This window comes from Talpa europaea (genome assembly GCF_964194135.1).
Source record: "Talpa europaea genome assembly, chromosome: 7".
Lineage (NCBI taxonomy): Eukaryota > Metazoa > Chordata > Mammalia > Eulipotyphla > Talpidae > Talpa > Talpa europaea.
Genome location: NC_140074.1, coordinates 12455792 through 12478560, shown reverse-complemented (window position 1 = coordinate 12478560; position 22769 = coordinate 12455792). Strand labels below are relative to the sequence as shown.

General features: G+C 43.0%; 1 protein-coding gene across 1 annotated transcript in view; it reads left to right on the top strand.

Moving 5' to 3' along the window:
* ACO1 (aconitase 1) overlaps positions 1–14718 on the top strand; it is a gene marked incomplete at both ends in the record, with an annotated part of 32412 nt that extends 17694 nt beyond the window's left edge. The window contains 10 exons of the mRNA XM_084237618.1: positions 600–735; positions 1558–1642; positions 2258–2414; positions 3533–3657; positions 5231–5335; positions 5899–6041; positions 6596–6743; positions 10836–10958; positions 13187–13372; positions 14605–14718. Of these exons, the coding sequence (XP_084093744.1) occupies positions 600–735; positions 1558–1642; positions 2258–2414; positions 3533–3657; positions 5231–5335; positions 5899–6041; positions 6596–6743; positions 10836–10958; positions 13187–13372; positions 14605–14718 (1322 nt within the window). The remainder of the gene's footprint in view (positions 1–599; positions 736–1557; positions 1643–2257; positions 2415–3532; positions 3658–5230; positions 5336–5898; positions 6042–6595; positions 6744–10835; positions 10959–13186; positions 13373–14604) is intronic.
* Positions 14719–22769: the final 8051 nt, after the last annotated feature.

Genomic DNA, 22769 nt, shown 5'->3' with positions numbered 1-22769 from the left:
TTTTCTTCAATAAACCACCAAGTTTGTCAGTAGCTTTTTGTCTCCTTATTACCCATCCCTTATTTCTTCCCTACTTCTGTGATGTGTTGTATGGCAGAGGACCCAGTGTTCGTGTAACAATCTAAAAGTACAACGATGCAAGAAGCCTTGTTCTTCTACTTTAAGAAATATCTGAGGACTAGATTTTTAATTCTAGACTGTATTTCTCACCAACCAATACACACAATTTATATACTTCAAGAAAGGGCCCCTCCAATTATAATTTTCATCTGTGTGATTACAAAGAACATTTTCTCTCCAAAAATTAAAACTCATTCTGAAATGTATTTCTAAATGGCTTTAGGTTTACATTTTCAAAAAAAAAAATTTGCACATCTCCTCTTCATTTCCATGACTAATTTTGAGTTTGCTATGTGACTTTGTCCCAGGGAGCTTTTGGTTTCTATGAGGTAGCAGAAATAGCAAAAAGTGCCAACATGAACTGGGCTTTGTCAGGTGGTGGCAGGAAATGCAGACTAAAAAGTCAGTCTGTTTTTTGAATTGCCCCTGGCCTGTAGAGGAAGCGGCCACACATCGTACCTGTGTTTACCACTTTACAGGCTTGTTAGCAAAGAAAGCCGTGGATGCCGGCCTGAATGTGAAGCCTTACATCAAGACTAGTCTTTCTCCCGGAAGTGGTGTGGTTACCTACTACCTGCGAGAAAGCGGAGTCATGCCCTACCTGTCTCAGCTTGGGTGAGGGAACGATTTCTTTTATGCCGTTGGTTTTGTTGGGTTGGCCTACACCTGACTTAGCTGATGGGATTTAATAGTGTTGTCTTCTGTCAAATGGTAAGTAGACATGACCCTTATATTTCTAAACACCTGCAGGTCAGGTGTGCTGGTTGTTCATTATCCAGAAGTGCCAATGAGGGGCAGGGGTGGGAAATTGAGCCTGTGCCCTGGGCTGCTGCTGCATCTGACTAGATGTGGGGGCACCTTTTCTCATTTGCACAAGGCATGTTATGGGCTAGCATTGGCTCTGCAACTGAGAGGCTGTGCTTCATTATGAAAATAATTATTTACCATGGCTAAAAATATTCTTAGTTCTTGAAGTAAATTAATTACTTGTTGCCAAGTATAGTTTCTTCCATTTCCCCATTATTCTTAATTTGGATAACACAGATTTTATTCATCATAAAATGCACCTCATAAAAGTCATAAGTTCTTGGGGTTATATGATAAAAGTAGTAAATAGAAACAGTAAGTGGCATATTTGAGTTCAACTCAGAAAATTCTAGAATATTTGATTAGATGACTTTTTTTGTAATTTACTCATAAAAATAAATTACTTTTAAGAGAAAATTATTAAAAGGAGTCTGACTGAATAATCTAGAATGGGTGAATAGTATATCAAAATGCTCCCAAGAGTGAAAGCTTAATGGAACTAGCACTGTAGTAAACTTACTTCATGCCTTGCTGTCCTCTTTCAATCAGTGGTCTCCAGGAACAGTTAGCAGCAGATGGGCTCACTGAGGGCTTTTATTCACTGTCATGTGCTTCTTTTTTGGCATCTAGGTTTGATGTGGTGGGCTATGGCTGCATGACCTGCATTGGCAACAGTGGGCCTTTACCTGAACCTGTGGTAGAAGCCATCACACAGGTAATTACAGAAGTGCCTGTGGGTCTACAAAGCTGTTGTTTCTTTTCATGTGATGTATGAACAAAATACTGGTATTGTCAAAAAGTTCTGGGGAAGCAGGAGAGAGATATAGATAAGAGTATGCTCTTGGAGTTGAACTGAATTTATTAGTGATATACTCTTGAGCAAGTTAATTGATTGACATGCTTTCTATAAATTAATGTGAAGCAAGCCAAATCATATTTCTCAACACTACAGAATTTATGGGACAAAAATCAAACCAGTGCAGTTTAATTTAGATTCATTTGTGCGAAGATTTGTTCAACCAGTTTTCGAGTGACTAGGAGCAAACAATTCTAGAGGCCTTTTTAGTCAAAACTAGCATTTAATGAGCAGTCACTTCTGTGCTAGGCACTGCACTAAGTCTTGCATTCCCATCATTACCTTAATGCTGACAACTCTGTGAAACAGTTTCTATTACCATTCCAATTCACCGTTATGGAAAGAGGCATAAAGAGGATATTAATTAACTTACCCAAGAGTATATAGCTAATAAGTTCACTGCAGCTTTGGCAAATGGTCAAACACAAGAAGCTGAAGCAATCTCTTTATTACCTGGTTTTTGTCCTTAAACAGGGAGACCTTGTAGCTGTTGGTGTACTGTCTGGGAACAGGAATTTTGAAGGGCGAGTCCACCCCAATACCCGGGCCAACTATTTAGCTTCACCACCCTTAGTGATAGCATATGCAATTGCTGGGACCATCAGGATTGACTTTGAGAAGGAGCCACTGGGTAAGATTTTTTTTGTGTGGGTATGAATTTTTTTCCTAACGAAATTAAAAATATTACTGAAAGAAATTTACTGCTTTCCTTAATCGAAAGTGAAGCATAGAACTTGGAAGAGAAAATTGAGGAGTGTTTTTTATACCCCACTGCACAGCTAAACATAATGCAAATAGTTAAATAAGCATTTACTAAAGGGTAAAAGAATGACAAAAAGGGAGTTAATATGGAAATAGAGATCTTCTTCCTACGGACTCTTCAGCTCCTCTTTCTGGCACCTTCAGTCTAAGGATATGCATTGTTTTAATACGCCCTCTGTAGCACCACTTCCCAGCTAGTTCCATTTTCTCAAAATTCAGAGGAAATGACGCTTTGTTTTCTTCTTGCTTGCTATACCCTCCTCAACCCATTCTCAGAAGATTATATGATATGGAAAATGAGGCCCCTTTGGTTTACTTTTAGGAAATCATAACTTTAGAGGTACAGTTGATCCTCATTATATTTGGATCTGTATTTTTAGTTTGCCTACTCATTAAGGTGTCATTTGCCCCAAATCAGTCCTCATCACATTTCCCTGTTTATTCAGAGACACACAGAAAGATGAAGACTTTGAGTCACTCCACAAGCATATAATCAGCTGAGGTGGAACAAAAGCAGTCTTCTGCCTTCTTGTTTCACCTCTCCTACTATAAGTGTCCTTTTCCTGCTGTATTTACTGCTGTGTTTTTTGCATTTTTGTACTTTGTGTTGGTGACTTCACTGTTTACTGGGGCTTCTAAGTGTGAAGCTCAAGTAGTCGCTAAGCCCAAGAAGCCGTGATGTACCTCATGTTAGACAAGATTCCTGAGGCAGAGTTACAGTGCTGGCAGTTACAGCTCCCTGTTAACGCATCAGCAATATGTATTAAATAAGCAGTCTTTAAGCAGAGACAACGCATAAAGGAATTTTATGGGCTACGGGTTGATGGAAAATGTGACCAGAGGAATCTAACCCTGTATTGCCCCTAGGGACAGTGATGTAGATTTTATAGACTCTAACTACTATGAAGAATGAGACTTGACACTCTGTAACAAAGAAAATAGAGTCTATATGAAGTTTTTCTCATTAATAAACATTTTTTCCTCCAGGGGTAAATGCAAAGGGACAACAGGTATTTCTGAAAGACATCTGGCCTACCCGAGAAGAGATCCAGGCAGTGGAGCGCCAGTATGTCATCCCTGGGATGTTTAAGGAAGTCTATCAGAAAATAGAGGTGAGGTCTCTGCCTATCCTGCCCTCAGGGTGTCTGTGTCATTCCTGCAGAGCTCAAGGCTGACTGGAGTATAAACTACAGAAAGTAGCCTTTATTTCTTCAGAGAAGCAGGGAAACACTTCTCAGTCCTTTTTTTCCTGTGACTTGCATTTTTACAAACTCCATACTCCCCAGATAGCCTTGAGAAGGCTTCAGGCCTGTAATTATTGGCCAGCGCTCCTTAACTCCCCCTTCTCAGAACCATGACATCACTTTTGTGTCACCAAAGTGGACTCAAAGGAACATCTATTGGTTAAATGTACCTCTCAGAATTCTTTGAAATACTTAAAAATACATAAAAAGTCACTCAGCAAGAAGCACAGAACTACCAAACTGTTGAAGTAAATAGCACTTCGTGTGCATTTTATAAATAGGGGGAAAATGTATGAGGCCCAATATCATATTCTGAGATTCTTCTATGTTATTCCTCCCCCTGCCTTCTGTGTTAAGCTGACCCGTAGGCTGCTGACTAGGGCTAGTGGTTTGAAATAAAGAGAGCAAACTGGGGTGAGAAGGCACATGGAGATCAAATTCATGTGCTGTGTGCTCTTGCAAGCTGTTCATTGGCAAATGATATTACTCTAATTAAATGTTTTCCCCAAAGGCTATGTTGATGTAACTGTGGAGAGAATTCAAGCCAATTTGAATGCATGGCAGCTGTTATTTGCTGTCCAATGGCTATGTGATCTGGAAGTCCATTTTTAAAACCTTCAGAAAGTAAATCTCTCTTATGGTTTAATCTGGATCATTATTTCAAAGTTATATAAGTGTGTATATATGTGTGTGTGCGTGCATGCGTGTATAGATACATATATTTACATCTCAAATATACATTATATGTGTGTGTGTATAGGTATATGTATATATGTGTATAGCGTTATCTAACCCATGCAACAAACTACTTCAAAACTCAGTGGGTTAAGACAGCAAGCATATATTATTACCTCATAGTTCCTGTGGGTGCAGAACCAGATGCAGCTCACTTGGTGCCTGGGCCTTCACAAGCCTCCAATCAGGGTGTCATCTGGGGCTGCAGCTCATCTGAAAGTTCAATAGCAGCAGGATCCACCTCTAAGTCCACTCTCATGGTTTTTGGCATGAGGGCAGTTCCTCACTGACTGGTAGCCAGAGACCTCTCAGTATATTGCTGTGTGTCTCTTTTTTACAGATCACAGTATCATAGCTGGCTTCATTCCAAGCAGGAAAGAGTCAGAGAGAGCTAAAGGGAATGAGAGAGACAGGGTTGAGTCTTTTTACAACCTTATGTTGGAAATGAGCTGCTAAGTTCAGCCCACTTAGCAGGAAAGGGTCACATCAGGGTATGATACAATCAGGAGGCTGACCTTTGGGGCCATCTTTCAGGCTGCCCATCACAGTGCATCTGTATTTTTAAGTGATTTAGCATGACATTGTCTTGATCTAAAGGAGCTCTTGTATGACTACTTAGAACAAAAATGGTTTTTAATTGTACTGTGTGTTTGCATTAAATTTTCCTTCAAATGGAATGTGATTAGATCTGCCTTTTCTTTTTAAGACTGTGAATGAAAGCTGGAATGCCTTAGCAGCCCCCAAAGATAAGCTGTATTCCTGGAATCCCAAATCTACCTACATTAAGTCACCACCATTCTTTGAAAACCTGGTAAGACTTCTTATTTTTTTAACAAAATGAAATCTTCAAAAGGTTTCTTACCAGATCTACTTTATTACCCTATACCTTTGCTGTGACTACCTATTTCATGAAAAACTTTACAAATCCAAGTAGATAACACTGGGAGCATTTGGGGAAGCTGGGATAATGGGCCACAGTTGGCCACAGATAATTGGACCTGCAGTTCCCCTGTTCATGGGTGCTGATTGTGTGGACACCTTGGTGGTCTGGTATCACCCACACCCAGACTCAGTAAGGTCTGAGGAAGGTCAGCATCTGAGGATTTGCATGCATGTGAAAAAAGACTTGACATTTGCAGCTGCATCCCTATTGCTTTTGAGGGGATAGTGCCAATTCTTCTTCTTCTTCCCTTCAAGGATGACATAAGAATATTTCAAGTACATTCACCTTTCTAAGCAGCCCTGATAAAATGAAAAATCCTTGAGTTATTTATGCCTTGATGTACAGTTGTCACCGGTTCAGGGCTGTTGAGACTCCCCTAATGAATAAACCTGGGCAAACACTGGGACTTGGTTTTTTTTTTTTTTTGCTAGACTTTGGATCCTCAGCCCCCTAAATCTATAGTGGATGCCTATGTACTCTTAAATTTGGGAGACTCGGTAACAACTGACCACATCTCTCCAGCTGGAAATATTGCAAGAAACAGCCCTGCTGCTCGCTATTTAACTAACAGAGGGTAAGTATGAGTGAGGTGGGAAAAGAAAAAAACATAGATTGTACCATAGAAGCTGCAAAGCAACAAATAGAAAGGGTAATTAATTTCCAAGCCCAAGGATTCAGTAAACACCAGTCTGAAAAAGACCATATGAAAAGGGAAATAAATACTGTCCTCATCCACGTAACCTACCTATGGTTAGGTACGGAACATACGATCCCCCCATTCTTGGTTCCATCTGACTGGCCTGATTGCTCTCTCTGTGTCCATCTTAGCTATACTTCATTTTCTATGACGTTTTGTTGACGCCCCTACTTAAATAAAATAAATGCTCTTAATAGAGTCCTCCTGATTTTCCGACCTAGATCTGTAAGACTAAGTTGATCCCAAGAGAATAGTGATTTCGTTGCACCTGTTGAACCTGCGGGTACCTGGCTTTTCTGTTATTAGAGAACGATTCTTAGTAGACACAGAGCAATAGCTAGGTTTATGGTCTTCCTGCTGTCTTGTTGCAAGCTAAATTTAATTTTCACTCATTTCACTAAACTAGTTCTTCTCCTGCCTTCTGTTACTAGCCTGACTCCACGAGAATTCAACTCCTATGGCTCCCGCCGAGGTAACGATGCCATCATGGCTCGAGGGACATTTGCCAACATTCGCTTATTAAACAAATTTCTGAACAAGCAGGCACCACAGACTATACATCTGCCATCTGGAGAAGTTGTGAGTATTGTCTCTTCTGCTTCCTCAAGAAGCCAGCATTTGTCAGGCGCTGGATGGTTGCGTAGACAAGCACTTCCCTTTTGTTCCTATTTTTTCTTCTCAGCGCCATCCTACCTCAGGTTTCATATAGACCCTCTTGCCAGGTGTCCCTGTGTGTAGAGTTTTTCAATGATGTCCTTTTAAAACTGTAAAACCTCCTTTTCCTGCTTAGGGGTTCTGCTAATGTTTAATTAAATCTAGTTTCCTAGTTTAACCATGGTTTAACTACATCTGGCTTCCTCAGCGTTGTGCTTACAGAGTCTCTGGATAGAATGCCATCAGTTCAGGAGGAAATTCCAGATTAAGATAGAAGATATTTATCAAGAAGTGCTAGCATATAACTTAACTAGCATTTAATTCACCATACCCTCTAGAAAAAGAAGGAATGTGGAGGCCTGCTGGGTCCTCATAGGAACCAGAGTTTCAGGATTACAGCTGGAATTGTTGGCTCACAGTGGGGAGCCATGAGGAAGGTTAGGAGGGGCCTGTACCTTGAGCCTGGCAGATTATTTCATCTTCTGAACCACATTTTTCTTACTCATGAAGTAGAAATATTAACTACCTTGTAAGGTTCTGATACTTAAACGGAATGACATGTTAAGCACCTAGTATAATATCTAGCACATGAAGTAGTGTCACTTCCTTTCCCAGTGCATGCAGCAGAAAACTCTTGAAAACTGTTTAGACTGCTTGAGAAATAACCCTGCCAACCTACTTTAGAAGGTTAATAGCTAATATTTACATGGAACTTACTGCATCCCAGGCAATATTTGTTCTGAGCTCTTTGCATGTACTTCTAACAACTCTTTGAGGCAGGCGTCATAATCATCGGTATTTTAATTGGGGACCTGAAGCTCAGCGAGCTCATTTAATTCCCTAAGGTCACACAGGGGGGAAGCTGAGATTAGAACCCAAGGAGTCTGGCTCTGAAGTCAGTGCTCTTCACCCAGGTGCATGCTGCTGCACTTGTGACTGATTAGATTTGTGTAAAGCAAATTCTTTATAGGTAATAAGTGATCATCAGGACCCAGTACAAAGTCATTGTCTAACAGATTTGCTTAATAAATAGCAGGCATGATAAACTATTCAGTGAAAAGGATTCAATGGTGGAATGCCCAAGAGACCACGGGGAAAGACTTGCAGTTAGACACTAGGATGCTGCCAGAAAACTTACAAGCACAGTGAACCTCACTTATATACAAGCCTGCCAGGAGGTAGAATTTCTAGTAGTCAAATGTCCAGTGCCTCTCTTAAATAAGGAGACAGTCAGATGAACAGAACTTTGAGCCAAGCCCTGATCTAGAAAGACAAAGTACAGAGGAATAAGAAGGAAAACAGATGATGCAAAAAGAAGAAAAATGTAGCAAAAACATTGCTTTAGAATGATTTTCTGTTGCTCCAAAGTAATCAAGACAAAAAAGAGCACTTAAATTTTTTTTGAAAGCCCCTCAAAATTTTCAAAGGAAAAGCTGATCAGTTGATAAAATCTCCCAGAATATAGAACAGAAAGGTAAAGGGTAAATTAGAAAGAAAATTAAGGACTGAGTTGGGAAAGCCCAGCTCGGACTGAATAGGATTCTGAAAAGACAACAGCCAAAGTGGACTTGAGAACATTGGCAAGGACATCACACAAAGTCCAAATGACTTAAAAAGGCCCACTCCATGTCACATCATTATGTAGCCAAGAACAGCAGTCATAGAAAAGATCTAGAAACTTCAGAAGAGGGAAGGACAGCTTACATACAATGACTGGGGATTAGAAGTATTTCCAGCACTGGAAACAGACTGAGGAAAATGATTTGCACATTTTTTCTGCTGACAATCTACATCTTTCCTGCTGACAATCAAGTGATATTAAAGTAATAACATATTCAGGAACTCAAAGCTTTAAAAATATCCCTCAATCCCTGTCTAAGGAAGCTACTTAGGAAATGTGTTCCACCAAAATGAGGAAACAAACCAAAAGAAGAGGAAGATAGGGCCTCCTTGGTGGCACAGCTGGTTGAGCGCAGTGCTGTGAAGCTGTCCACAGTCTCTGCAGCACAGGTTCGATCCCGGCTGGCGAGAATCCCACATGGCATGGCAGACCTCTCCTGTCTCGCCCGCTGCTCCCCTCAGCAGTGTATTTCAGTCAGTCTGCCTGTTCTGCTCCCTGCTCTGTCTCTGGTGAATTTTCTCACCCTCCCGCGCCTCTGGCCAGTACCCCAGTGCGTGTATAAATAAATAAATATTTAAAAAAAAAAAAAAGAGGAAGATACAGAATTCAGGAAAAAGAAATGCAGGGAATCCTCAGGTGTTGGGGAAGGAAGATTCCACTGTGATAGGAATGAACCACATCCAGAGAACTAGCTGTCCAACTGGGACAGGAATAAGGCCTGTGAGAGTGTATCACTCTGAAAAGATTTTTTAAATGATTGCTTCATATATTTGAATGTCTGTACAGAAGACTTGTGCTTTAGTTAGGGTGTTTGGGGGGTTAATGGACAGGGACACAGAAATAGGTGAACACACAGTAAAAACAAATGAAAATTATTAACTGCTGTGGAAATTTGTTTTCCACTGCCAAGAAAAGGAAGTCATAGTACACTACATGACTGAACCATAAGTCGCCTTTATGTGGACATAATGCAAACACTGGGTATGAACTTATCAAAACCTGTGAGATAATTGTATTGGGAAGTCGGGGCAAGGGAGGTATAAATGAAGCGGGGAGAGGCGGAAGGCCTTGGAGAGTGGTGGCTAAGAGAATTAAATCCTCATCAGAGTAGGAAATGGACAGATAACAAAAGTGAATAAAAAATGGCATTTTAAATACCTAGAGATATAGGGGTAAAATAACAGAAGAAACAACTAAATTTTACATTATTTTCTTTGGAAGAGGGAGAAAGCAGAGAGCCACTGGCTTTATAAACCGTTCACTAAGCATAGCTGTGTCAGAGAGACTAGGGTCCTAGACCTGCCTCATCCCTCTGAGGAGACTGTCAGTTTTACAGTTTTGAAAATACTTTAAAACATACCACTCCTGTATTAATACCCACGCTAGTAATAGCTATCTCTGAAAATATCCAGGTGACTGGATCTTTCTGTTCTTTTAAAAATCTAGACTATTTGGTTGGACAAAAGAAGGCTTTTACCATTTTTCTAACAGTTTTTGTCTGTCTTCACGGGCTCTGGCCAGATGGAGACACAGAGATTCCTACCCAGAATTAAGTGATGCCACTTGGAAATTAACTACGGACCCATCCATCCACCGAAACAGTAATTTGTAAAAGACTACTTGAGAGTTTGAGTGAACACTTTTCTAGAGCTCCTTTAAGCTAAAGTACTCCCTCTTATTGAAGAATTTTACTGTGATTTTTGTAGCCAAGAAAAACGATTGTTTCATACGCCATCACCAGCAATGCTATTACTTCTGAGTAAAGCCTCCTGTTAGCACAATATTGAGAGTTTCTGTAAGAAACAAGAGAATCTATTTGTATACAATGTTTGTTGTGTGTGCGAAGAGTAGTTGACCCGCCCTTTTTTTGATTTGTGCTTCCATTGCTGGTTATCTATTGTCTCTGCCCTTGACCTCCACATAGAAGAGTACCTGATAAAAGTGGATACTTCACGTAATCTCTGAACGTGTTACCTTCTTTGTTTTCTGCTACCCTTCAAAATGACCATCCCATAGTCTCTGATACTGAGTCAAAATCAATGTTTAGATTTTCCGTTTAAGTTTTAAAATAGTCTAATCAATAGATGAGGAAAAAATCTAATCTAGTTTTCTTCCCCCATTGTTCTAGGATTTGAATATTTTTCTAAAGTCAGGGCAACAATTAGGTGTTTCATTTAAAAGAATATAAAATTCAGTTTGGTGGGGGTAAATAAGATGGAGTTCATTGGAAAACTGTAAACCAGGCAAATGGCTGGCTGATTTTCCTGTTGGCTTTGCATTGATTTGGGCCTCTGTGAACTCTTCTGACCCTGCACTTTTCACCAGATCTCCACACACCTGCGTCCACACTCTGGGGCTTTACCGTGTCTGTAAAACCTTCCTTTTCCCTTCCTCAGCTTGACGTGTTCGATGCCGCTGAGCGGTACCAGCAGGCCAACCTTCCCCTGATTGTCCTGGCCGGCAAAGAGTACGGCTCGGGCAGCTCCCGAGACTGGGCCGCCAAGGGCCCTTTCCTACTGGTGAGTATGTCGTCGAGACATTCAAACAGGTGGCTGCCCCCCTAAACCAGGGATGACGTGGGGAGGGGGCCCAGGGAAAGATTCTGTTGCTTTACTTTCCAAGCTCAGAAAAGTAAGTAATATTGTTCGTCCCCTGCTTCTTGGTGGATCTGGATTTACTTCATGTGGTGAAGAGATGGAGCATAATCTAGAATTGACCTGATTCCCTTAGGCCAGACATTCATATCCTGGGAACCACGGATCTTTGGAAGTGTCTATAGAACAGTTTAGTGGGAAAATCTGTGAAGTCTCTGAAATTAAATCCAAAAGTGTATGTATATCTTTTGTTATAGGGGAAAGTTTCATGGTTTTCAGAACATTCTCAGAGATTAAGGACCCAAAATTTATTTCAGGCCATTCTCCCAGATGAATGTGAGGAATAAGCCAGGGGCCACTGCCACTGTATTTTCACAGATGGGAAAAAGTGGAGACTGGGCTTTGGATAAACTTGGGGAACGCACTTTTTACAATAGCTCTGCACTGCCTGTGAAAATCTGCTCATGGACTCAGTAGAAAAGGAAGCTCTCTCTGTGTGAAGACAGATAGCTCTTTAGAAGCTTCAGCCTTTCAGGGCTTGACCTGTGTCCCCAGGTGCCACACCAGGAGCAGTTTTTACCTCTTGAGCATTGTTTGCTCTAAAGGAAACAATTTTGTTGCCTGGTTTTAATCCTCTGGATTAGCTGATGTCAATTTGTATAATTTATGACTCAAGCAAATTAATGGGAAACCCTGCATAAGGTGATATCCACGGGTACAGTACAAAACATGGCTCTCTGACAGGCAGCCCTCCAGATGTCCAGCCTTCTAAAAATGTTTTTGAATATTTTTATTCAAAAGGAGGGAGGCTAGAGGTTGATAGTAGAAAATAGACCCAGGCAGCAAGCAGTCAGGAGGGAAACTGTTAATATCCAACAGCAATAAAAGAACTGGCACCCAGAGGGCTTGCTACAGTTCTGCCTATCCAGGCAGTGTCTATACTTCATTCTGTAGCTGCCCATCCTGGAGCACACAGGAGTCTGGGGCTGTAGCCCCAGCAGAGAAGGGTAGACAGTGGTGATCGACAGCACTGCAGCACTGCTGGCCATTGGTGAATAGCATGTGTTTATTAGAGATTTCCACTTCCACCAAAATAAATACAAAATGCATATATGTACCAATCCATACAAAGTATATACTGTCCTAAAGAATCTCATTCCTCTATAAATTTGTTTTTAAATTTGGAAGCAATCATGAGGTTTTTAAAAATACTTAAGCCTGGATGTCATCCCCAGAGATTTTGGTTTAATTAATAAGGAGAAAGGGATGGGGACTTTAAAAGTCTCCCTTGGTGATTCTAACATGCAGCTAAGCTTGAGAACACTGCTCTGTAACCATGCTTCTCATCACTTATAAGAATGGCTATCTTCCCACACCACGCTCTCTGCAAGATTCCGCTGCAGTAACTCTGGGTAATGCTCAGGAATCTACATTTTTAAGAAGTTCCCCCAAGTGACCTTAATAGAAGTGAATCTTAAAAGTATACCCTAAATAACAAGAAACCTCTTAGTGTGTCTTAATATTATATTACAGTTAACTAATATTTAACAACGGGATATTCTAGTTAATTGAGTAGCCTGGTTTATTGATGATTGCTGTATATGGCCAGTTATGGATTACCAATAAAACGTACTTCCTAGGAAGCTTAGTATCAAGTCTATGCTCAATGCAATTTGATTCTTGAAATAAAGCCTAAAAGCATCAACATCTCCCAGTGCACTCACAACAATAGCAGAATTCAAGGGAACGAAAATTTATGATGTATGGTATGGATTCCAGACACAGTGGAAATTTGCTCAGAGATGTTGCATAATGAAATGGTTAAGTACATGGTCACAGTGCATGGGTTCAAATACCAGATACTGCCACTGACCACTTGAGTAGAGGGAGGACAACATGAACATACAACATAGGGCTGGCAGAGGGTGGCATGAGAGAATTCACATAAGTACTTACGCAGTGCCTATACATTGCAGGCAGTTCAGTCTAGCTATTGTGTTACTTACACTAGAGGATAACATTTTACATAAATCATTAATTAGTATTTTCAAAGAATTTAGGTTGCTAGAAGAGTCTGACTTAAGACTTTTGTAAAGTTCTTTGTATCTAAAGAAAAATGGAACTGTACCTCAACTACTCTCTTGGCTCATCAGGGAATCAAAGCTGTCCTGGCTGAGAGTTATGAGCGCATTCACCGCAGTAACTTGGTTGGAATGGGGGTGATCCCCCTCGAATATCTCCCGGAGGAGAACGCAGACACCCTGGGACTGACCGGGCGGGAACGATACTCTATCATCATTCCACAGAACCTCAAGCCTCGAATGCAAGTCCAAGTGAAGGTAAGCTGGAGGCACTCCATACCAGGCCTAGCAAAAGGAATTCAATTATTTTGTTGTGTTTTTTAAAGATTTATTTATCCACACAAGAACTGGGGTATAGGCCAGAGGTGTGTGGGGTGGGGTGAGAGGATTCACCAGAGACAGACCAGGCAGACTGACTAAAATACCCTGCTGAGGGGAGCAGGTGGCCGAGTCAGGAGAGGTCTACTGTGCCATGCGGGCAGCTCCCTGGCCGAGGATCGAACTCATGCTGCAGTGGCCACGGACAGCCTCACAGGTTGCATCTTAACCCCTTGCGCCACCAGGGAGTCCCCCAGACTCTATGTTTTTAATTAGGTCATTAGAAGGGAATGAGTGAGAGTTGGAAGGAAAAAAAAATCCCTTTTGTCAAGACTGCATCAGTCTTTGGAGCTCTCTTAGCATCTTTCCTACCTGCCTTCATTACATAGTAAAATGATACCTGCTGATTTATTTATTCCTGTTTATTCATAGAGTTAGCATTTGTTCTACTCTTACCTCCCAGCCCTGCTATATCCTATTTCTCCCTCTAACTCTGTCAGAGAATATTGATGAAAGCTCTGGAATAGGGCATTTCCACATTACCTGGAAAGCTCCTTCGTATTATTAAAATACAAACAACAAATAAATGAATAAATGAATAAAATAAATATAAAAAAAAAAGTTTAAAATACAAACAACAGACATACTCATCCTAGCCTTGAGCTTCACCCCAGGGTCCAGGATTTTTAGCCCAGAGTAAAATTGACAGCCCTTTAGGTGACGTAAGGATGAAGTGCCTCCATCAAGGTCCCTGGATAAGTGAGCCACCCGGACAGCTGCTGGGCAGCTGCTGAGTCTGTGTCCCAAAGTGAGCAGCTGGCCCAGCAGCCCAAGGGACATTCTTAATGAAACCTGCTGACCTGAGACATTTCCATCTGAGGGGAGCACCTAGAAAGGATTTAGAAAGTATTGTCTGAACGTCACTAGTAGCTGCTGCCGAGAGAAGCAACTTCAAATCCTCCGGTGTCTCTCACCTTTAGTATTTTATGCTCAGCTGAAGCTCTTGATAAAATGCAGCTTCAGTAGCAGTGCTGGGCAGGTCCCAAGACTGTGCATGCTCCCAGGAGCTGCAGGTTCTTTGTGGAGACTCTATGGGTCCAAGGGGCACAATCTCCCCGTGTGGGCTCGCACTTTCTCCCGTAGTGATTTCACTCTCTTCTTTATCATCGCAGCTGGATACTGGGAAGACCTTCCAGGCTGTCATGAGATTTGACACTGACGTGGAGCTCACCTACTTTCACAACGGGGGCATCCTCAACTACATGATCCGCAAGATGGCCAAGTAGACCCTGGTTTCTTAGACGCCTCCACGTGGAGCTGCCCCAGAGGAAGCGCCTGTGCACCAGCCCAGCAACCTGGGTGGAGAAGCGCCCCTCCCCCTCCACGCAGGGGCACCTCCTGGCAGACCCAGCACATGGGCACTGCAGTGCTGGTGCCGTTCCTCCAAGCACAAAATGAGCAGTTTCTATATCCCCTCTTTTTCTAGTCTTTTTATCTTTTTCTAGCATTTGGAAGTTAGAGTGGTGGTAATGTCAGTAGTGCCAGGAAAAAACCACTGAGCTGGTCTTTAAAAGTTACTGATCACACCAGGTTGATTTTTCACTCTTGTTAATGTTCAGCTGAACATAAATAAGTCTCAGAGATGTTTCCTCCCTTTTTTGTTGTTGTTCCTATAATCCTCAGCTCAGTGAAAACTTTTCCTTGAGGGTCATTTTCCTTTGCATACTGTACCAGTGTTAACTGAAATGGGTAGATAGAAACTTCTTCACACTTCAAATCATAGTAGTGCTTGTGATTCTTCCCCTTCCAGACACCTCCTGAACAGGTCAGACATTGCAATTTTTTGATTATGTGCCTTTTGATAGCTCAAATACAAAGTTTTCTTTTAATATCTTCAAAAAAAATTTCCCCAGAAAAATTTTCATTTGTCAAAAGGAAAACTTAGTGTGGAGGTGGCTTTGAAGAGAAACATGGAACATTTCTAATATGAATAAGATTAAATCTATTTTCAAGAAAAACTTTTTGACTTTGGAATTAAATTCTGCTGTGTGTGTGTGACCATAGTTTTGAGATATATAGAGCAGAGTGAATCTTCCACAGCCATATCCTGAGGCTTACATGACCTTCAGATTCTCCCGTTTTTAAGACTACATCAGTGCTATGCCATTAAAATGGAAGTGCTGAGGAACCAAGATGTTCTCTGCCCTGTTTGGGAGCAGACAAGAAAGCAATGGCAATGACTGAAGTGTGGTGAGCAGATCACAATTCTTTGATTTTTGTGCTCTATAATTTACTCATTTTCATCACTGAAGTTGTTTCAGGTCTGCTTCGGGTGCCATAACAAAATATCATAGATGGCTCAGACATCAAAAGTGTATTTTTTCATAGTCTGGAGGCTAGAAGTTCAAGATAAGACTTCAGTCGATTTGTTTCCTGATGAGCACTTTGAGGCTTGCACATGGTCCTTCCTCCGTGTAACTGCGTGAAGAGAAAGAACTAGCTCCTGCTATCTCTTCTTCTAAGGGTGCTAATCTTACCAGATCAGGACCCTTAAGACCTCATTTAATCTTCCAAGGAAGTACTTAAGATGCACACTCAGGTTGTGGCTTCAATGTATAAATTGGGGAGGGGAGAGACACAAACATGGAATTCATAACAAATTAGTCTCTTGTAATGATTTTTTTTAGTCTCGACTTTTACATTCTGGGAATATGACCTGGTCATCAGGACACCTGGGATCGAGTTCTTTCTGCCCCTTATCCCAAATATGGGGTCAAGGCAGGTTATTGAGCATCCAGTTCTGAAGCCCTGAGGATCTAGCTGTGTTCATGATAAAAATTACAGAATCCCATTGTGCAAAAAAACAAACAAACAAACAAACAAAAAACAACTGTTAGGATCAGTCCTAACATAAAAACACTAAGAAAAGCTGAGAAAACAGTCATCTACCCTCTTACCTTTTCATTATTGAATTTCTGGGGACCTGTCTTAGCTCTTCATATCCAGTAGTTATGGAGAAACATTCCTGTACCAATGACTTATGGATAAGGGATCCCCTTATTTCTAGAATGGGATCCCCTCACTTTTGGATTCCTCACCTCTACCTCCAACATACCCTCTGTCCTGTTCATTAATAAAGTGTCTTCACCAGTGCTATATCCTTGCCCCACCACATAGCTGAATAAACCCCTTTTACCTAATTTCTCATGAAGACACTGGTCCTCTTCTTCTTTAAATTAAAAATATGCTGCTCTTACTGGTCCCAGTCCCTTTTTTCTTCCTTTAGTACCTCAAGTTTTGTAAACCCATAGTGCCTGATTCCTCCTAGGGAAAGAAGCAATCCCTGATGTGCACAGTGAGTTAGCCAACAAACTTAATACAATAAGCCACGTGCCTACGTCTATAAGGCAGCCTTCATGTGTGTATGTACACCATGTCTTTATAGTGCATGAAGAAGAATTTAGGGGAAGGCTATCTTAGTTGTGACTCTTAGTTATGGTATTGCCACCACCACTCAAACTAGCTTAAGCCAGAAAAGCAAAATTACTTGGCTCACAGAACTTGAGGTACAGGGATAGCCATGGCCACAGGCTTGAATGGGTCTAATGATTCAAACTGGGGCTTCTTCCCCATTTTTTCCCTCTCATTGTACCTTCCATTTACCTCAATCTTCTGGGCCACTCCATGTGCCAAGGAATATGGCTACCAGCATCTCTCCGGTAACAGTAAACTGTGACTTTCCAGGTTCGTCTCTCTACATTCTCTAGGCTAAAAATATTGGGAGTTTCCTAGTCATCTAGATAGAAGCAGCTTGCTTTTGGTAGTTCACTTTAAGGACAGTGTGGAATGCCCTTATGGGTTGTGCGAGAACAATATGGAGCTACTTCTGAAAAACAGGAACTAAGTTTCCACTGCTGCCTTAAGAAGTTGTCAGATGTCATAGCCACAAACAACTTAACACCCAAGTAGTTTTTATCACCCACAGTCTAGTTATCGTGAACAAAGATTGTCATCTTTGTTCAGCTGATATTTTTTAGGTCTTAATAATTTGTACCTGTAGATATCTTTGTTTTAATAATTTCATCTACTTATGGCTGATATTGCTAACAATTTTAATAATTTGCATTTAATAACTAAACTGTATGTTCAAATCTGTATGTTAAATACAGATTGAGATTTATAGTTTTATTACATAGTATAATAAAGTTACTCATATGACCCTGAAATTAATACTCTAGTTTGGTTATGGTGTCTAGTCAGCACCAGGGCTGGACACTTGCTGTTGCGCTTCTGCAGGATGTTTACAATAGCTCACGAATAAAAGGGTTCCAGGCGAATATATTTGGGAATCACTGGGTCTTACTAAAGTAAATGGGTATTATTATGCTGAGCAGACAGTGAGACAGTATATGCTGTGGATGGCAGGGGACCTGTCTGCCCTCAGAACGATTTCTTTAGATGTCTCACAACACCTGTGTTCCACAGAGCACAGCTGGTGAAATACTGACCTGATGGTTGGTCTGTTTTGTAAACTCAAAAAAATACCAGTTTTAAGGACAGAATCAGAGTTTACTGATTTTGTTACACAATCAGGCATGTGATTGAAAGTGACTTTTCATTTCAGGTGAAAATACCATAATGTTAGACACCGACTGGGACCGTAGAGATAACACATTTCTGTGGTTGTATCTATAGTTGAACCACCGAAGAAACTTAAAAATACACATCGTTGACACTTCACGAGGATGTTCAAATGAGGGGCTAGGCATGTGTCCATGAAAAAAACTCCCCAGCTGGTTCTGAAATGCAGCCAGCGAGCAACATTTGGGTGATGTTCAAGAGTTTGCAATTCTCAAAACCCTACCTACCTATTTCTTTCACTCAATAAATATTAACCAAGTGCCTACTCTATATTCCAGGCTCTATGCTTGGCAATGGTTTGTTCTAACAGTATTCAAGAAAACAACTTTGGTTTCGTCTGCAAGACCTATGGGAGGAGGCAATACATACAGGTTTTTAGCATTTGAGCATTGTGATTGGCTTTTGATGTGCTTATTTGGCTGAGCCACAGTCCTGTTACTCATCTGAGTAAAGGGAATATGTAGATGAATTGAAGTCCCTGTAAGTTGAATTCAAGTCAATCAAAAGGGAGTACATCCTTGGTGGACCTGACCTAGTCAGGTCAGTCTTTTAAAAGAGGACTTAGGGGCCTCCCTGGTGGCACAGGCGGTTGAGCACAGCGCTGTGAAGCTGTCTGCAACCTCTGCAGTGCCGGTTCGATCCCTGCTAGCTTCGGAGCAACCCATATGGTGCAGCAGACCTCTCCTGTCTCACCTGCTGCTGCCCTCAGCAGTGTATTTCATCAGTCTACCTGTTCTGTTCCCTGCTCTGTCTCTGGTGAATCCTCTTACCCTCCTGCACATCTGGCCTGTACCCCGGCTCTTGTATAAGTAAAAATCTTTAAAAAAAAAAAAGAGGACTTGATACAACCTTTCCTGAGCTCAGAGATTCCAAATAGCTCCTACCTGTGGGGTTCCAGTCTGCTCTAGGTCTTACCTTCCTGACCATGTGCCCTAAGGACTTCAAACTGCTTTGGCAATCTAATTGTGTAAGCCAGTTCCTTGTGATAAAGCCCGTGTGTGTGTGTACACATGTACATAGATATAGGTATCTATATAGAGATAAATGTTGATATGTATGTACACATGTATCAACATGTATCTCTGTGTAGATCTAGATATACATAGATGTATATAGATCTCTCTCTGCACACTGACATCTACATGTAGATGAAGATACATATAGTGTATTGGTTTTGTTTTTCTGGTTGATCCCTGAATGACACAACATTAAAAAAAGAATTTGAATCTATCATATATATTCATGTGTGTGTGTGTGTGTATATATATATATATATACACACTAAATGTTCTGACATAAACATAAATACCTGTGTTTTGACTTGTTTGCCATCTTCAGTCAATATGCCAGGTTTTAGAAAGCCGAGTTGAGAATTTTCTTCAATTTCTTAAAAGCCTGAAAATGAAAAGCAATTAAATTAGTTGGATACTACTGAAACAGCATTATGGAGAGGAGATAAAAAGAAGGGGCTACAGCTACTCAAAGGGCAGTGCCAGTGGAGGACAGGTTACTATCTATACATTCTTCACCTATGCCCACAATGGCAAGACCATTCAGGCTCGGGGAACCACAAGAAGGAGGTCTGTTTAGCAAACAGAGAAAGCAGTTTTCAAAGTCAGAAGTGTCCAAAAGTCCTAAACAAAAGGCCACTCATCCAAGATGGCGTCCAGTCAACAAGAGCGTCAATCTCATGGAACGCCGGCAAAAGCAGTGGGCCAGGATCCAACTCACCACAGCTGGAGGTGTGTAGTGGCAGGATGAGCACAGAGCAGGTTTTCTGTGATCCAGGCAGATGGGTAAAGATTCCTGGAGTCCTTGGTGGCTTTTTTCAGGCTTCTATTGAGTTGACCAGGCAGGGGTACCTGGGGTGGGGGTTGAGGGGGAACAGGAGACTGGCAGGCCTCCCAGCCCCGGTGAATCTTCACTCTTTCTGGGCTCTCCAGTGTTCTCTTGTGGTCTTGTCCTCTCTCTTCTGGTTCTCTCCTGCTCTCTCACTTGTTGTCCTTCTGGCTGTTCCGCTCTTATAAGCCAGTCTCAGCCCAGGTGTACCCACCTATGCATGCCCACACCCTACTCCAGGTGACCGCCATCAAGTATGCAATTAATCTAGTTGGGGGTGGGGGGGTGGCGGAAAAGCCTGATAGTTTTATACTTAACCTACAATCCACCCCCTCAGGGTTTTCTGCCATAGTCTATAACAGAATACAACCGCATACATTATAATTATATAAAAAAAAATACAGCTAAGCCCAGGCAGGGCACCAACCTAGGGGCAAAAGACAAGACTATTGGCACGAGCAGATGATCCACCACTTCTGCCGAAGGCACTGCTCATGCAAGAGGGAAACCACTCAGGCATCTGCTGTCACACACCAGGAACCATCAGGCTTCCTGGCCTTCTCCAGCTGTGGTCTCGGCCACAAGCCACATACCGCATCCACCCCCAGGATGCACTCACTCTTGGATGGGCGATTCTGTCTTTGGGGGTAATTGCCCAACCCTCAGGGTTTCTGTCTGAAGTTACTCTAACACTCGGCTTTCGTAGCCACCAATGCGACACGCAGACCCCTGCACTCAGGCCAACCCACTGCACATGCACACGGGTCGGGGATCCGTGGATACAAGCTCCACATGCGGCCTCTCTTGGGCCCCCTCTTCGGCTGTGGGCTCCACCACAAGCCACGTTCCCCACCCGTCCCCCAAGGATGGGTTCCTCAGGGCCTCACCCTCACTCAACAATGAGCAGGGGGGTAACCTGTGCTGCCTTGACACCTCCAGCGTTGTCACAGGCTCACGGTCTGCTACTCCTCAATCCCTCCCAAGGTCTTCGGAGGGCTCCATCCCCGTCTGCATGGAATCATCTTGCCGACTTACACCAATTGTAGTGGCAGGAAGGCACAGAGCAGGTTCTCTGTGACCCGAGCAGACGGGCAAACAAGAGTCCTGGAGCCCTCGGTGGCCTTTGTAAGGCAGGACAGGCCACAGAGCAGGTTTTCTGACCCAGCAGACCGGGTCAAGGAGGAGTCCTGGAGCCCTCAGTGGCTTTGCAGGCTTTTATTGGGATTTACCGGGCATAGGGCAGGCAGGGGTGCCGGGGGGCCGGGAGGCTGGCCGTCCTCCCACCCCCAGCAAATCCTCACTCTATCTGGGCTCTCTCTGGTGTTCTCTCTGCTTCTCTTCTTCTCTCAGCTTCTGCTCGTGTCCCCATGACGCCGCCCTTATAAACTCAGTCTCTCAGCCCAGGTGGACCCACTTCAGGTGCCCGCCATCAGGCATGCATTCAGGACCACAGGGTCCCCTCATCTATCCTGATGGTGGGAGGGCAGAAAAGCCTGATCCTTTTTACCTTACCCTACACCTCTTCAGGCCTTTATTGGGATTTTACCAGGTGCATGGCAGGCAGGGGCGGGAGCGGCGGTGGGAGGCTGGCAGGCCTCCCAGCCCCTGGCGAATCTTTACTCTTTCTGGACTCTCTGGCATTCTCTTGTGGTCTCATTCTCTCTTCTGCTCTCTCATTTGTTCTGCTTCTGGTTGTTCCATTCTCATAAGCCAGTCTCAGCGCAGATGTACCCACCTATGCATGCCCAATGCATTTAATCTAATGGGGGCGGGGGAAAATCCTGATACTTTTTACTTACCCTACAAGGTGCTCACAGGTGGGGCTGCTGAGATGATGCCACAGCAGCCCCCAGCAACAGTCTGAAGGTCACGATAGACAGCATCAGGCGCTAGACCAGACAGCAATAGAGGCAGCAGCACTAGGTGGTGATGCCACCAGACAATTAACAGCTCTCAAAAGGTGACCCGGAAACACAGTGCCAGTCACTACTGGTCACTAACGTTACAGCTCCTTGTAAGTTGTTGGCCCACACCAACAACAAATAGCTCTTTGAGGCACCAGGCCTGAGGCCTGGTGCTCCTTTCAGGTGATGTCAGAAGCAGGCTATAGGCAGGTGCACCTAGCCCAGCCACTGCAGAGATTTTGACTTCTCTGCAAAGCTTTCGGCTTCCTTTGGAGGTTGGCTGCTGGATGCATCTGAGAGCATCTAGTCCGAGCAAGCAAGTGTCCAGTCCAGGGGAGTTTGAGCACATCCAAGTGAGTCTCACCCAAGTCTCAGAGTGCAGGAATGCTGCGTTGCAGGAATGCAGAGCCCAGGCCATGGCAGCTCAGTCTGAGCAAGTCTGAGAGTACAGTGAGCACATTCCTCCTCCAGGGTCCCCCATCTACCTGTCTGATTGGCCCAGTTTCAATCCTATGGCTGATTGGTCCATTTACCAATCAGTTCACAGCTCACACCTGATCAGTGCATTCTATGATCCAGGCACCAAATCCACAGGCCTCTATTCCCTGCAGCTGGAGCGAGCCTCAGTGTTGGAGCTGGCCCAGTGGGGACCCATGCCCCCCACTGCATCCCTGAACCAGAGGCTTCAGGGCTAGTTGTTGCCTCCTATGCCAGAGCTTGCTCCAGCATAGGGCAACCTTCACTCTGCAGCCCCAGTGGGGCTGCATGCCCTGGGGCAGCATGGTAGGGAAACCACTGCCATCCCCTATCACTGCTGGCCTCTGCCAGCAGGCTGAGCCCCAGTGGGGCCTCTGGTGGCAGGCAGTAAAATGCCCACCACGTGCTGCCACTTTCAGTGCCCGCAAGCAGTGTTCTGGGGCCAGGTGAGGGTGGGAAGGGGAATCTCAGTTTTA